At 45.6% G+C, this 15,341-nt stretch overlaps 1 protein-coding gene across 2 annotated transcripts in view; it reads right to left on the minus strand.

Annotated features, from left to right (window-relative positions):
- Window positions 1–14,903, minus strand: part of FLOT2 (flotillin 2) — a 63,763-nt gene extending 48,860 nt beyond the window's left edge. For both annotated transcript variants that reach the window (XM_073667892.1, XM_073667894.1), the window contains exon 1: window positions 14,728–14,903. In XM_073667892.1, coding sequence (XP_073523993.1) covers window positions 14,728–14,776 — 49 coding nt within the window. In that variant the 5' untranslated portion in view covers window positions 14,777–14,903. The remainder of the gene's footprint in view (window positions 1–14,727) is intronic.
- Between the last annotated feature and the right edge of the window lie 438 nt (window positions 14,904–15,341).

The following is a 15,341-nucleotide window of genomic DNA, read 5'->3' on the forward strand; positions in this document are numbered from 1 at the left end:
GTTTTCATTGATGTACAAAAACACTTCAAAAACCGCATCAAAAATCGCACATTTTTTCCACAGCATTTTTCCTGCCAAGGAGATGCAGAAACGCTGTGGAAATTTCTGCTTCAAATCCTGAACCTGTGCACCAGGGTCGGAGTCAGCACCCGGGCAAGTCCAGGGGGCCCTGAGCAGGCGGGGGGGCCCACTCGTCGTCGGGCACCCTGCCACGCTATGGGACCCGTGAGAGGAGGAGAGCGGTGCCAGCGCCCGCTCCCCCCCCCCCCCCGATTGCTCAGGGCCCCGGCGCAATACTTACCTCTCCCTGTGCCTCCGCAGCAGGTCTTGTCTCTTCCGCAGCTGCAGCACAGTGACGTCTTTACACCGCGCTCTCTCCTGAGCCGTCACAGCGCTGAGCGGGAAGACGCTGGCGCGGGTGAGGAGTCCGGAGCAGCGGCAGCAGGTGAGGAGCGAGGTGAGCATTTGATTTTTTTTTTTTTTTTTTATTGTATGGAGGCATGGGGTATTATATGGTGGGGTGTGACATCCTGCATGGGGCATTGTGTGTGTGTGTGTGTGTGTGTGTGTGTGTGTGTGTGTGTGTGTGTGTGTGTGTGTGTGTGTGTGTGTGTGTGTGTGTGTGTGTGTGTGTGTGTGTGTGGGGGGGTGGGGGGGGGTGGGGGGGGTGGGGTGGAGAACAGCCTGCATGGAGCGTTATATGGGGGCCAGTATCCTGTATGGAGCGATTCGCCAGTTTCTGAGCTATTGTATAATTTACAATAGATATCACTCATGTAATGTAAGAAGTGAAATCTTTATATTTGTACAAGGCCATAATAATAATTATATACATATATACACACATATACATATAGTACAGACCAAAAGTTTGGACACACCTTCTCATTTAAGGATTTTTCTGTATTTTCATGACTATGAAAATTGTACATTCACACTGAAGGCATCAAAACTATGAATTAACACATGTGGAATTATATACTTAACAAAAAGTGTGAAACAACTGAAAATATGTCTTATATTCTAGGTTCTTCAAAGTAGCCACCTTTTGCTTTGATGACTGCTTTGCACACTCTTGGCATTCTCTTGATGAGCTTCAAGAGGTAGTCACAGGAAATGGTCTTCCAACAATCTTGAAGGAGTTCCCAGAGATGCTTAGCACTTGTTGGCCCTTTTGCCTTCACTCTGCGGTCCAGCTCACCCAAAACCATCTTGATTGGGTTCAGGTCTGGTGATTGTGGAGACCAGGTCATCTGGCGTAGCACCCCATCACTCTCCTTCTTGGTCAATTAGCCCTTACACAGCCTGGAGGTGTGTTTGGGGTCATTGTCCTGTTGAAAAATAAATGATGGTCCAACTAAATGCAAACCGGATGGAATAGCATGCCGCTGCAAGATGCTGTGGTAGCCATGCTAGTTCAGTATGCCTTCAATTTTGAATAAATCCCCAACAGTGTCACCAGCAAAGCACCCCCACACCTCTTCCTCCATGCTTCACGGTGGGAACCATGCATGTAGAGTCCATCCGTTCACCTTTTCTGCGTCGCACAAAGACAAGGTGGTTGGAACCAAAGATCTCAAATTTGGACTCATCAGACCGAAGCACAGATTTCCACTGGTCTAATGTTCATTCCTTATGTTCTTTAGCCCAAACAAGTCTCTTCTGCTTGTTGCCTGTCCTTAGCAGTGGTTTCCTAGCAGCTATTTTACCATGAAGGCCTGCGGCACAAAGTCTCCTCTTAACAGTTGTTGAAGAGAAGTGTCTACTGCTATAACTCTGTGTGGCATTGACCTGGTCTCTAATCTGAGCTGCTGTTAACCTGTGATTTCTGAGGCTGGTGACTCGGATAAACTTATCCTCAGAAGCAGAGGTGACTCTTGGTCTTCCTTTCCTGGGGCGGTCCTCACGTGAGCCAGTTTCTTTGTAGCGCTTGATGGTTTTTGCAACTGCACTTGGGGACACTTTCAAAGTTTGCCCAATTTTTCGGACTGACTGACCTTCATTTCTTAAAGTAATGATGGCCACTCGTTTTTCTTTACTTAGAATTTGTATTATGGCAAGAAAAAAGCAGCTAACAGTCTATTCAGTAGGACTATCAGCTGTGTATCCACCTGACTGCTGCACAACACAACTGATGATCCCAACCCCATTTATAAGGCAAGAAATCCCACTTATTAAACCTGACAGGGCACACCTGTGAAGTGAAAACCATTTCCGGTGACTACCTCTTGAAGCTCATCAAGAGAATGCCAAGAGTGTGCAAAGCAGTCATCAAAGCAAAAGGTGGCTACTTTGAAGAACCTAGAATATAAGACATATTTTCAGTTGTTTCACACTTTTTTGTTAAGTATATAATTCCACATGTGTTAATTCATAGTTTTGATGCCTTTAATGTGAATGTACAATTTTCAAAGTCAAGAAAATACAGAAAAATCTTTAAATGAGAAGGTGTCCAAACTTTTGGTCTGTACTGTATATTTATTTATTTATCGGCGGTATCTGTGCATCATGAATCGTGGTATGTGTTAAAGGGGCCCAACTGACACTCTTTCACCCAGGGCCCACAAAAACTTGGAGCCGGCCCTGATGTGCACATAGCCATACCGGCCCTGGCCGCATGCCAAGGTAAGGCTATCATCCTCACTCCATCTCCCCATGGCCAAATTCTTGCCAGGAAATATGTGTGCACATTCCTGAAAGGATTCTGCAATCTGCAGTATGTCAATTTATGTGGTGGGCTCAAAAGGGGTAAAGGTTATCTTTAAGGACACCGCAGATCTGGTGTAAAGGGACTTCAAGGCCGTGCAATGCTCACTGGGAAATAAAATACACAAACCGCCTCTTCACAGAGCAAGAGAACAGTCTCTAGTGCCACCTGTTAGAAGCAGCAATCCTGTAAGTCAATATAGACTCAACAGCCTTGTCACACGATTTAGGATATAAAGGCAAAGAATAATTTCTGTTTGCATACAGCCGTTTCAATACTACAGTGCAAAGTAGGCATTTTCCTGAAATTGCAGTAAAATTGGGACAAAAAAAACAAACAAAACACTGATGGCATCATGTTAACATGACTTAAGGGTTAATCTTTCTCTTTAAGGAAACCATTAATTTAGTGTAGGGAGACATGATCGGTTTATCACGAAATTGTGCAGCCGAACTGCACTCCAAATCTTTGGTGCACAAATTTGCTTGCAGATGTGGTAAAATTTAAAAAAATATATTTCTGCCGGATCTGCATCACATTATCTGCAAATATCTTTATATGGCCAGTCCTTTCCTCTGTTACAGAAAAATCAGAGTTTGATTTGATATGCATATGAGGCTTTTCCCGCTCAGTGGCGCCTCCTCCTGCTTGACTGACAGCCTCTTTGAAATAGCTACGTGCACAAATAGTTTGGAGGAATAAATTCTTGCTGACAGATTTCCTTAACAACCAAGTAACTTAAAGCCATTTTAAATTTGCAATAAGACACTACAATTCTGCCAAACAAAACTATAGAGTTTTGCTGCACCCTACAAATGATGAAATAAAAAAACAAATTAAATACAAATATTAGGGATTCACTCTCTCTTGTAGGAATTAGGCAGCGGTCACACAAGCAATGCCGTTTTGGTCTAAACACACGTACAGTTTTTATTGCTTTCCACAGGTTACCCAGCATCAAAACAAACTCAAACATAAAGCCCTAGCCTTGTCCAAGCGTTACTAAACAGAACAGACCCTGGCTACTCATACACGGCTGAGCTAGCCCAAGCTCGGTCACACAAAACAGCCATTGTCGGTAGCAACCACTGACACTTGTGGTTCTCTGCACACGACCTGTGCATTTAATCATGACTACATAGGTCAGTGTGGGCTCACCTGGACAGACTACAGTCCTTTCTTGAGGAGCAGACTTTATACACAGAAAAAGCACAATCCCAACAGTTGCGGTATCCCCTTCAGTCCGAGCTCCAGTAGCTTTCAGAATCAAACAGAAGTGTTCAACTCCTGGCACAGTTTACACTGAACAGGCTTCAGATTCCACATGGTTATTATTATTATAGCGTCATTTATTCCATGGTGCATTACATGTGAAAAAGGGGGTATACATAGCAAAAACAATTACAATAATCTTAACAAAACGAGTCAGCGATTGGTACAGGAGGAGCGAGGACCCTGCCCGCGAGGGCTCACATTCTACAAGGGATGGGTGAGGCTACAGTAGGTGAGGGTAGAGCTGGTCGTGCAGCAGTATGGTGGGGCGAGGGTCGCTGCAGGTTGTAGGCTTGTCGGAAGAGGTGGGTCTTCAGGTTTCTTTTAACCCATTACTTGCCAAATTAGCAATTTTCATTTTTTGTTTTTTTGGACCTAATTAGAAAATCTTGGTTGCTAGAAGCAAAAAATTAGGCGGCCCAAAAAAAGGATATTGGTAGATAATGGGTTAAAGGTTTCCACGGTAGGCGAAAGTCTGATGTGTTGGGGTAGAGAGTTCCAGAGTAGAGGGGATTCATGGGAGAAATCTTGTATGCGATTGTGGGAGGAGGAGATAAGAGGGGAGTAGAGCAGGAGATGTGAGGATCGGAGGTTGCGTGCAGGCAAGTACCAGGAGACTAGGTCATAGATGTATGGAAGAGACAGGTTGTGGATGGCTTTGTATGTTAGGGTTTTGAACTGGAGTCTCTGGGTAATGGGGAGCCAGTGAAGGGAAAGACAGAAGGGAGAGGCCAGGGAATAGATGGGGAAGGGTGGATTAGTCGGACAGCATTGTTTAGGATAGATTGGAGGCGTGCGAGAGCGTTGGAAGGGAGGCCACAGAGCAGGAGGTTGCAGTAGTCGAGGCGGAGGATGATGAGGGCGTGAACTAGTGTTTTTGCAGAGTCTTTGCTGAGGAATGTGCGGATCAGGGAGATATTTTTAAGTTGGAGCCGGCAGGAAGTGGAAAAGGGCTTGGATACGTGGTTTGAAGGAGAAATCAGAGTCCAGGGTTACCCCAAGGCGGCGAGCTTGCGGGACTGGTGAGAGTGAACAGCCATTGACGTTGATGGATAGGTCAGATGGGGGGGCGGGAGATGAATGAGAAGGTGGGAAGATGATTAATTCTGTTTTATCCATGTTAAGTTTTAGAAATCTGGCAGAGAAGAAGGATGAGATAGCGGACAGGCATTGTGGGATTTTGGTTAGTATTAAGGAGATATCTGGTCCAGAGAGGTAGATCTGTGTGTCATCAGCATAGAGGTTATACTGAAAGCCGTGAGACTATGAGCTGTCCCAGGCCAAAAGGTGTAGATGGAGAAGAGCAGGGGTCCTAGAACTGAACCTTGGGGGACACAGACAGATAGGGGGCGAGATGAGGAGGTGGTGTGTGAGTGGGAGACGCTGAATGTCTGGTCTGTTAGCTTTGAAGAGATCAAAGATAGAGCCAAGTCGCACGATGTCAAGAGATGAGAGAGTCTGTAGTAAGAGGGAATGGTCCACTGTGTCAAAGGCAGATGACAGGTCCAGGAGGAGGAGGACGGAGTAGTATTGCTTGGATTTGGCGGTTAGTAGGTCGTTGGTGACTTTAGTCAGGGCAGTTTCAGTGATCAGGTCGGAAGCCTGATTGTAAGCAGTCAAAGAGGGAACATGAGGAGAGGTGGGAGGTCAGTTCAAGGTGGACATGTTGTGCCAGTAGTTTTGAGGCATACGGGAGAAGTGATATAGGGCGATAGTCTGAGAGGATAGGTCAAAGGAGGGCTTTTTGAGGATGGGAGTGATTGAGGTGTGTTTGAAACATGAGGGGAAGACACCGGTTGTAAGTGACAGGTTGAAGAGGTGGGTTAGGGTTGGAATGAAGACTGTGGTAAGGTTAGGGATGTGGTGGGACGAGACTGGGTCAAGTTCGCAGGTGGTGAGGTGGTTCTCTTCAGTTATCACAAACTGACTGCTTAGTGCAGTCTTCATTCAGAGAGGGACCTCGGCATGTGTGTCTCTCTCACCTACAGCTCGCATTTTGGCTAGACACTCACCAACATCACACTCAACTCTGCGCAACATCCAGCAGACAGACACTACCTCAGGAGACGGGCACTCCATGAAGCTACTTCCTGGTTCTAAGCAAAAACCTGGTTTACATGCAAAAACGCTTCTACCTGGCGGGAAAAACGCATGTAAAATCCGCATGCGTTTTTCCTGCCAGGGAGAAGCGGAAAAAATATGCAGCATTTCTGCATCGTGGGCACATAGCCTTATAGAGTAGAATAGAGAGGAGTGAGGTCCATAAGACTCTGAACAGGTCCTATTATGATCCGATTTGCAGATCAGATCAGCCATTCAAGTGTATGGAGATTTGTGAGACCCAGATGCAAAACTGTAGCCTGACAAAATGGATGTACGTCTCACAAAACTGGTGCTTAGTAATAAATTTGAATAAAAACATGTGACCTTCAAAGTTTTATTGGCTTGGAAGCGAGCACACTTCCTCAGTGGGGAAAAAAAAACTGTACCCTTGGTGAATACCCATCTAAAACATACAAATAGGCTCTCTTTATACCACTGAGTGGTAAACTTTGGGGGACAGTTTTTTTTTTTTTTGTACAAACGCAGTGTGAAAATGGCTTTATAGGCCATGCAACGCAATGCTCCTCTAGGAAATTAAATATGTAAATTGCCTCTTCAGAGAGGAGGAGGCCTTTACCCCATTACAAGTAGCAATCCTAAAAGTCAATATGGACCCATTAACGAGCCTTGCCACTTGACTTGGGATAACAGCCAAACCAGAATCTTTATTTGCAGACACGTTTTGAGGTGTTGCCCCTCCTTAGCACAAAGCAAGAGACCTTTTTTGACTGTATGAGAGGCCTCTGACTTGGGATCTAAGGCGTCCAATGGTTCAAGTCCTCTTCCTCTCTGAAGAGGCATTTTGGTGTAGTTTCCTTGATACTGTAATCTTTTGCTTGCATACATAAGATCTTCTGTGTCCACTTGTGTATATGTATACAAGGCTCTCTGTATTGTGATTCGGGCTGATCTAACTGTGTAGCAGGTGACAGACTGTGTTCATATTTCCAATGATGATTACTGCTGTGTGATCCTGAACCAGCCTGATCATTCAGAAACCTGCATCTCATTCCACCTACAAATTTTGGTATGTGACACAATGTTTTTTTTTTTCATGTAATCTTTCACCACTTCTTAGTCCTGTGTTTGGACAGCACTTTTTTTTTTTTTTTTTTTTTTAGAACTTTGTTTGCTAGTTGGAATTTATTTTATTTCCTCATCGGAGTTGTACAGTGCATTGTGAAAGTATTTGGCCCCCTTGAACTTTTCTACCTTTTGCCACGTTTCTGGCTTCAAACAAAGATATAAAATTCTAATTTTTTTGGGAAGAATCAACAACAAGTAGGACACAATTGTGAAGTGGAACGAAATTTATTGGATATTTTAAACTTTTTTAACAAATTCAAAACTGAAAAGTGGGGCGTGCAATATTATTCGGCCCCCTTGAGTTAATACTTTGTAGCGCCACCTTTTGCTGCGATTACAGCTGCAAGTCGCTTGGGGTATGTCTCTATCAGTTTTGCACATGGAGAGGCTGAAATTCTTGCCTCCCCATTGGGGACCATGGGGCGCGTATTACCAAGCGTTTTCGCTGCGGAAATTCAGTGGCAAAACCGCATAGTGGGCACGCAGCCTAAATCCGAGAAGAAGAAAGAAAAAATAAATAAATAAAAATCGGACGGGTCTCATGGTGGTGTGAATGTTGTCTAATGGACCTGTCATGAAAACTATTAAAAAGCCTAAGTCCTATCCATTAAAGTTAATCTGTTTTTGCTACTCCATCTAACTGCAGTATAATGTAGGGACAGAGACCCTGATCCAAGTGATATGTCACTTACAGGGCTATTTGTTCTTATTTTGAAAAAAATCCTGTTTCATCTGCTGCAGATCTAGCAGTTCTCTGAATGCTGAGCTCTGTATAACCCCGCCCACACCACTGATTGGTAGATTTACACTGTGCATAGGCAGAAAGCTGCCAATCGGGGGGCGGGGTTATACAGAGCTCATGAATATGGAGGACTACCTGGCAGCAGGCTTACTAGTCCTCTAGTGATAATCTCCTGCTGATAAAAATCACTATCAAAACTACAGCAAGCAGCCCAGTAAGTGACACATCGCTGAAATCAGGATCTTTGTCTTTACATTATGCTGATCTCAGATTAGGTGATAAAAAACTGGTGACCGATTCCCTATAAATGCATGCCCAGAATTGGCGCCAATCGTCATCAAGAATGGGCTAGTGAAGTCTATTATGCTATTCCATCCGTCTACTGACATATTCCAGCCACACAGGAACCAAAAAGACACACTAGGCCTTTGAGCTGTGGTGAGAGCTATGGATATTTTTGTGTGGAAATCAGTTTTCCTGGCATACGCATAAAATGTATAGCAAAAATCTGATGTGAACAGGGCTTTAAAAGACAATGTAAGGCCATCATGCACATTACTTGAAAGTCAAACCAGACACTTTCACCAAGACTGGCCAACCATCTGATGTGAATAGGGGCTTCCCAACTCTCCCTTGACAGATGATGTCTGCAGAAGGATGGATCCTGTAGTTGAAATTTCAATGTCCGCTCCTCTTGTGTCTGGCAGTGGCTTTCTCCTCTCTCCCCATTGAAAACACATGACTGGTCACGTTTATAGGAAAGTCGGGATAGCTGGACGACAGTTCTCATGTGTATGGCCAGGTTTAGTCATTAATACGGCCACATTTCATGTACACAAACTAAGAGATGTTACATGCATGAAAATCAAACACGGTTTTAAAACCCCAAAAACCTCATCCTGCGAAAAATAGACGAGGAAGTGGAAATGGTAGTGACCTAGATTGTGTACAGTCACCGAGATACAGACGCTGAGGTTATGGTTCTATGGACGGTTACCTTACACTCACTGACAGATGAGTAGCTAGTTATGTAAATCATATACACAGCAGAGCTCCGACGGTGATCGGTAGTACCTGGTGCCAAGAAGACAGCAGTAGATCCATTAAATCCTGTAAGTTGTGAAGCTTCCGTGGATCGGACCTAATTTCCAGCACTTACAGACGTTTGCTCAGACTGAGATCTGGTGAATTTTGCATTGTGGTAGAGCAAATTTTCCTGTTGAAAAAGGTCGTGCCATTAAAGAGAACCTGTCACCAGTTTTTTCATGTGTGACCTAAGACTATCACCTTAATCAGCGCCTGTGCTGGATTCCATAAAGGGGTATACAACCCCCTTCTCCCCTGTATACCCCCCAAAAATCTTTATAAATTGTCCCGCGCTCTATGTAAATCCTGTCGGTCCGATAGAAGTCCTTTCTGCGATGTCTGCTGATGGCATCATCTACAAAGCCTGCGCAGAGACATCGCCGGCTCACGCCAGCGCACCTTGCTCTGCCCTACTGCAGGCAGGGCCTAAAACATAAGCGTGCATGCGCCCTACTGCGGGCAGGGCCTAAAACATATGCGTGCACGCGCCCTACTGCGGGCAGGGCCTAAAACATAAGCGTGCACGCGCCCTACTGCAGGCAGGGCCTAAAACATAAGCGTGCACTCGCCCTACTGCAGGCAGGGCCTAAAACATAAGCATGCACGCGCCCTACTGCAGGCAGGGCCTAAAACATAAGCATGCACGCGCCCTACTGCAGGCAGGGCCTAAAACATAAGCGTGCACGCGCCCTACTGCAGGCAGGGCCTAAAACATAAGCGTGCATGCGCCCTACGGTGGGCAGGGCCTAAAACATAAGCATGCACGCGCCCTACTGCAGGCAGGGCCTAAAACATAAGCGTGCATGCCAGGGCTGTGGAGTCGGAGTCGTAGAGTCAGAGTTGGTATAAAATGGACTGACTCAGACTCCTAAAATATATAATAATTGGGTACAGTAGTTCAATGCAGTTTGTGGGGAATATTTTTTCATAAGAATTTGGGAAAGTTATGAAATGTCCTATAAATGTCTGTCCTATTCCTGATCTAAGGGTCTAGACTTTTAGCTGAGAAAAATGTGTCCTTCCATAAATGTATCACTTAAACATGAGCCACGTATGAGGGAGTCGTGGAGTCGGAGTAGGTGGCATGGAAATTGAGTCAGATTCGAAAGTTTGGCTTACCTACTCCACAGCCCTGGTGCATGCGCCCTTATGTTTTCGGCTCTGCCCGCAGTAGGGCAGAGCAAAGTGTGCAGGCGTGAAATTTCACCTGCCTATATGGATGATGCAGGTGGCATCATCCACATCAATCAGACCAGGAGGACGGTGATCAGCAGCTGGGATAGAGACCGCAGAAAGGACGCCTATCGGACCAGACCGACACGATTTACATAGAGTGCGGGAGAATTTATAAAGGTTTTTGGGGGATATATAAGGGAAGTCAGGGGGTATATATCTGTGGCACCCTGCTATTACAGGTACCACAGGACCCAAAAGGGTGCATGGACGGACTTCTCCACAAGAGGCCCTCATTACATAACAGACACCTCCACCCTTCCACTTCACACCACCAGAGGGAGCCCTGTTAGGGATATATAAACGGGGAGGGTGGAGTCAGTTAGTTAGTCTCTCAGTCTGAGAGAGAGTGTGCCGACACTGAGAGCAGTGAAGAAGCAGCACGTGAGCTGCTGTGTACTGAGCGCCCTCGAGTGTGGCCGAGGCAAGGAGAGAGGAGTTGAGGGGGCAGAGGAGCATCACAGGCTCACCCCAAGACATTAGCCGGACACCGGGTCCGCGCCTACAGGGTTCTCTACACCCAGTAGGGACAACCGGCATACCAGGAGGCTTCCAGACCCCTGGTTATCCTGAAGCTACCATCAAATACAGGACTAGGAACCACGAAGGCCCCGGCATCCAGGTATAGTGGTTGCCAAAGAAAAGTCCTACTACCAAGCGGTCAGGTGAGAAAGCAACACAACATAGTAACTAGGCCAAGTTCCAGGCTGGCTAGAAGCTTAGAGAGAGGAAGACACGGATCAGGAAGCCTTATACCCGCTCACTTGGGAGAGTCCTGAAGTGCACCCTTCCTAGCAAGTACCCTGGACCATACCTGCCGTTACACCAGTAAAGGTACTGAAGCGAATCCCTTGCGAGCGTGTCTGTCATTCCCCCTGACCCGACCGGGCCATCTCTCACCTGCATCCCTTTCATCAACCCTGCCCCGGGGGTCCGCTCCACCTGTGGGGAGCAGAAACATCCCAGCTGCCATCCCATCTGCCATCCCATCATCCCCCGGAGGTCTGCAGCAGTGCTGGTAACCATTACCGGAAACCACAGGTGGCGTCATGAGACTAACTATTAACAAAACCCCTTTTAAAAAGAGTGACCCAGAGGACGGGCCCGGGAGCCGAATGCCGTGATATCCTACAAAGAAGGTAAAGGCCCGGGTACAGAGTCTCCCCCATATATCCCCCTGGGCGAGTCATATCCCTTTATGAAATGCAGCATACATGCTGATTAAGGCGAGAGTCTTAAATCACACATGAAAAAAATGGTGACCAGTTTGTTCTGCTGACTGATGTTTTATTAAAAATTAACTCCAAGTAAAGCAAACTACAATTATTGGATAAATACACGTTCAGTAAAAGGTAGCGTGTCTGCAACTGGAAAATACCCAGAAGATCAACAGCAGATCCCTGTGTAACATAATCATGTGGTCACGTGGGGAGGATTAATATGGTTTACAATTGGTTTATCACAAAAATGCAGAGAGTCAGAGCCTGGCACTAACATTAGATGCTGACAAGAGCACAAGATTTACTTCCAGAAAGATCACACGTCCCGAGACCATGTGTGACCCACATACAGGGAAATCCCCAAAGCTCAACAACCACTTCCTCCAATACAGCGATACAAACAAAGTTCATACAGTAAAGAGGCAGCAGCGCTAATCTGGCACCGCGGCTCACACAGATTATAAAGTGATGTCACATCCCAGCAACAGGCCATGACATTATGGGAATGGAATACTTCTATACCCTGCAATCTCAGCACAGCATGCCTATATTAATAGATGAGAGATATATATTTATTACACATGCAGGTCATATGAAGTTGAATAAAGAAGTTCCAATATCCCCCATGCACATAAGATGGTTGTCAGGTCCCCTGAAATCAGCAAGTGCGGCCAACTTACTTATATTCTGTATAGGTACCTTAAAAGGGAATCTGTTAGTAGGATCAACCCCCCTAAGCCATCTATATGGGCATGCAGGACATAGAAAGATGATTAAACCGATACCTTGATATCTGCGATCCGATATTTTATTCCAGAGAAATCCACGTTTTTCTTAATATGTAAATGAGCTGTTAAGATCTATAGACCGGACATAGATCTCCTCGAGAATCTGCATCCAAAGATTATTATAAATATAAGGGAGCGTTACTGGTGTGAGGCTTCTCTCAATTCACTTGTATTGAAAAAAACCTGGCATATGTAGTTGAAATATGGCCGGAAGTACATGCATATCGCATACTTACGGTCACGTGACTGCCCACTCTAGCTGGCAATGCTGGTGAATCCTGGCAGAATCTGCACATCATGCGGTCAGGATTCAGAAGCCAGCAGTCACAGCGTGACACCCGTGTGCGCCTGCCCACAAATCCTACTAAAGTCCCTGCTGGAGTAAGATTTGTGGTGTAGGGAACTCCGCTGCTCGTCATGAATTGTGATAGTCATACCCCCGCCCACTGAGTAAAAATAGTGGGAGAACGCAAAAAAAAATAAAATAAAAAATATTAGCACAGCCTCCAGTTGAACCAAAATGAAGTTAAGTCACAAGGTTGCAAAAAAACAAACAAAACAAACAAACAAAAAAAAAAAACACAAAACATTCCCTAAAATGGAGCATTTTCTGAGGTGGTTTACCCTTGAAAAATTTGTAGTTTACAAACACCTTAAAAAGTTCAGTGTGAGCAAAGTTTAGACAATTTTCTTCTAATAGTTGGGGCGTGATGACACAGTTACATGTGACTTCCACATAGGAGCCATGTCATTTCTATAGGTCAGGTAATTTTTGGGATAACTAACAATACTGATATAAACCCCTCCCTGTGCACCATTTGTGAAAATAAGGGCAGAGAATTAAAGTGAATAATAAAAGACAGGTTTATGGTATAAGACATCACTTATCTTTCTGGACAACATCTGCAAGGAGTTTGTATGTTCTCCCCATGTTTGTGTGGGTTTCCTCCCACACTCCAAAGACATACTAATAGGGAATCTATATTGTGCGCCCTAATGAGGACAGTGATAACAATATCTGTAAAGCGCGGTGGAATTAATGGTGCTATATAAGTGAGTAAAATTAATAAAATAAAATATAAATGTAATATAGAGATATAAAGATGAGCAAATTAATTCCCAGGTCAGTACATAAGAGCCCTATGAACCGCCACCTACCTGCCGCCATCCTTGACTCCTCCGTTGATTAGCCGGTCGGGTGTGACACACACACCAACGCACTAGGCCATGTAATCCAAACAGGAGACGGGGATGCCGACAGGTAGTTCACAGAGCTCCTATCCAGCAACCATGGTGTACGGACATGGCCACTGGACCAAGGACCTGCAAATTTAAATTTGCTCATCTCGGATTATATAAACAGTATCGGACTGAGGTGCCAGGGGCCCACCAGTAATATTGACTGCTCAGCTACATACAAATATTACATTACTCTCATTTGCAAATTTACCTGTAGTTCTATATAATACACACGATAACTGTTAAATCAATGATGAGTAGTCTGCACATAGTGATATAGGGGTGGGGACCCACCTGGGGTTCATCCATTTACCTGTGGCCAGTCTAATCCAATCTATACACAAATACTTCGGATCGGCACCACGTCTGCCGCACTCCAAGTACAGTCACCCATCAAGTGTCAAACATTACAGAGATAAAAAGATGATCAATACGTAAACGCTCCCAAAGCAGTTGTCGTATTGACACAGTAGTGCAGTATAATCACTCCGCCTAGTAATGATTATAAGAGAAAGAATCACACCCTAATAACGGATCTGAGGCCAGGAAATCAGAATCTCCATCAGCATCCAAAGAGAGAGGGAGGGAGAGCGGCACTTGTAGCGAGCCCACCCCTGTCAGGAAAGAGTTAATCTGCAGGTCCACTGGGAATTCTGCTGATCACTCTGCAATGAGCCAGTGCTAAACACTGCCACTCCCTGCAGAGCCCGCCTGTGTGTGTGTGTGTGCAGAGCCTGCCATACATGGAGGGGAGATATGTTGAAAATCCAATATTATATATATATATATATATATATATATATATATATATATATATATATATATATATATATATATATATATATATATATATATATATATATATATATATTACAGTCAACCTATCGCACTGCAACAGATGGTGCAGCAGTGTCAGCACACATTAGTGACAGGTATCACACTATCAGGGTTACATTAGGCGGCCTCAGATGTCACTGGCCCATGCCCCCATTGCACGTATGTACAGCTAATGCTTATTTTGGAGGGTGGGGGCACTAACCATCATTCTCCATCGTCTATGGTTTCTATACTGATGAGCTCTGCACATAAATAATAGTAAACAATAGACTATAACATGAAGCAGCCGCCGCCGCCGCAGCGCTCCCAGCACACACCAGATAGAGGCTGGGGGTGATACCAGCACATAGTGTGGGGCCGGGCGCACACGGGGCCTCTCCCCAACACGTCCCCCCCAGCCGGGCCTGCACTCACCAGACACCACCAGCGCCTCGTTGGGCCCCACCGTGTGACAGTTGCCCATGCCTGCGGAGCTGTGTGCGCACAGGTCGTATGTCGCGTCGCCGCTAATGTCGCCTTCCTCGCAGACAACAAGACGCTTACGACACCTAAGTGGGGCGGAGCCAGATACTCGGTGACCACGGCTCCTCCCCTAGCGAGGAGGCGGAGTCAAGGCATGAATGATTTAGACTAGCAGTCTCAGGCGTTATGGAGGCGGAACTTGTTGTACGGAGGACCAATCAGAACAGGGTAGAATCACGTGCTCCCAAAAATAACTGATTACTCCCTGGGTAACTTTATCCTTGTGGGCGCAGACAGAGCTGGGAGGGTGTGTCTGCCGTGACGTCACGGTTCATCCGGGGACCCAGTAATCTTATTAGCTGTCTCCTGGTGGAGACCACTGTGTGTTGTTATGGAGAAGAGGCGACTCGTTATCTGCAGTCAGTGACCAATGTACAAATCCGCTACGTCTGTTGTCTATAGGGGCGCCCTGCTGTCTGCTATAGGGGCGCCCTGCTGTCTGCTATAGGGGCGCCCTGCTGTCTGCTATAGGGACACACTGTTGTCAGTTTTAGGAGCACCCTGCA

Source organism: Phyllobates terribilis, unplaced genomic scaffold (assembly GCF_046119375.1).
Source record: "Phyllobates terribilis strain yellow unplaced genomic scaffold, ASM4611937v1 Scaffold_2__4_contigs__length_985480577, whole genome shotgun sequence".
NCBI classification, from domain to species: Eukaryota; Metazoa; Chordata; class Amphibia; order Anura; family Dendrobatidae; genus Phyllobates; species Phyllobates terribilis.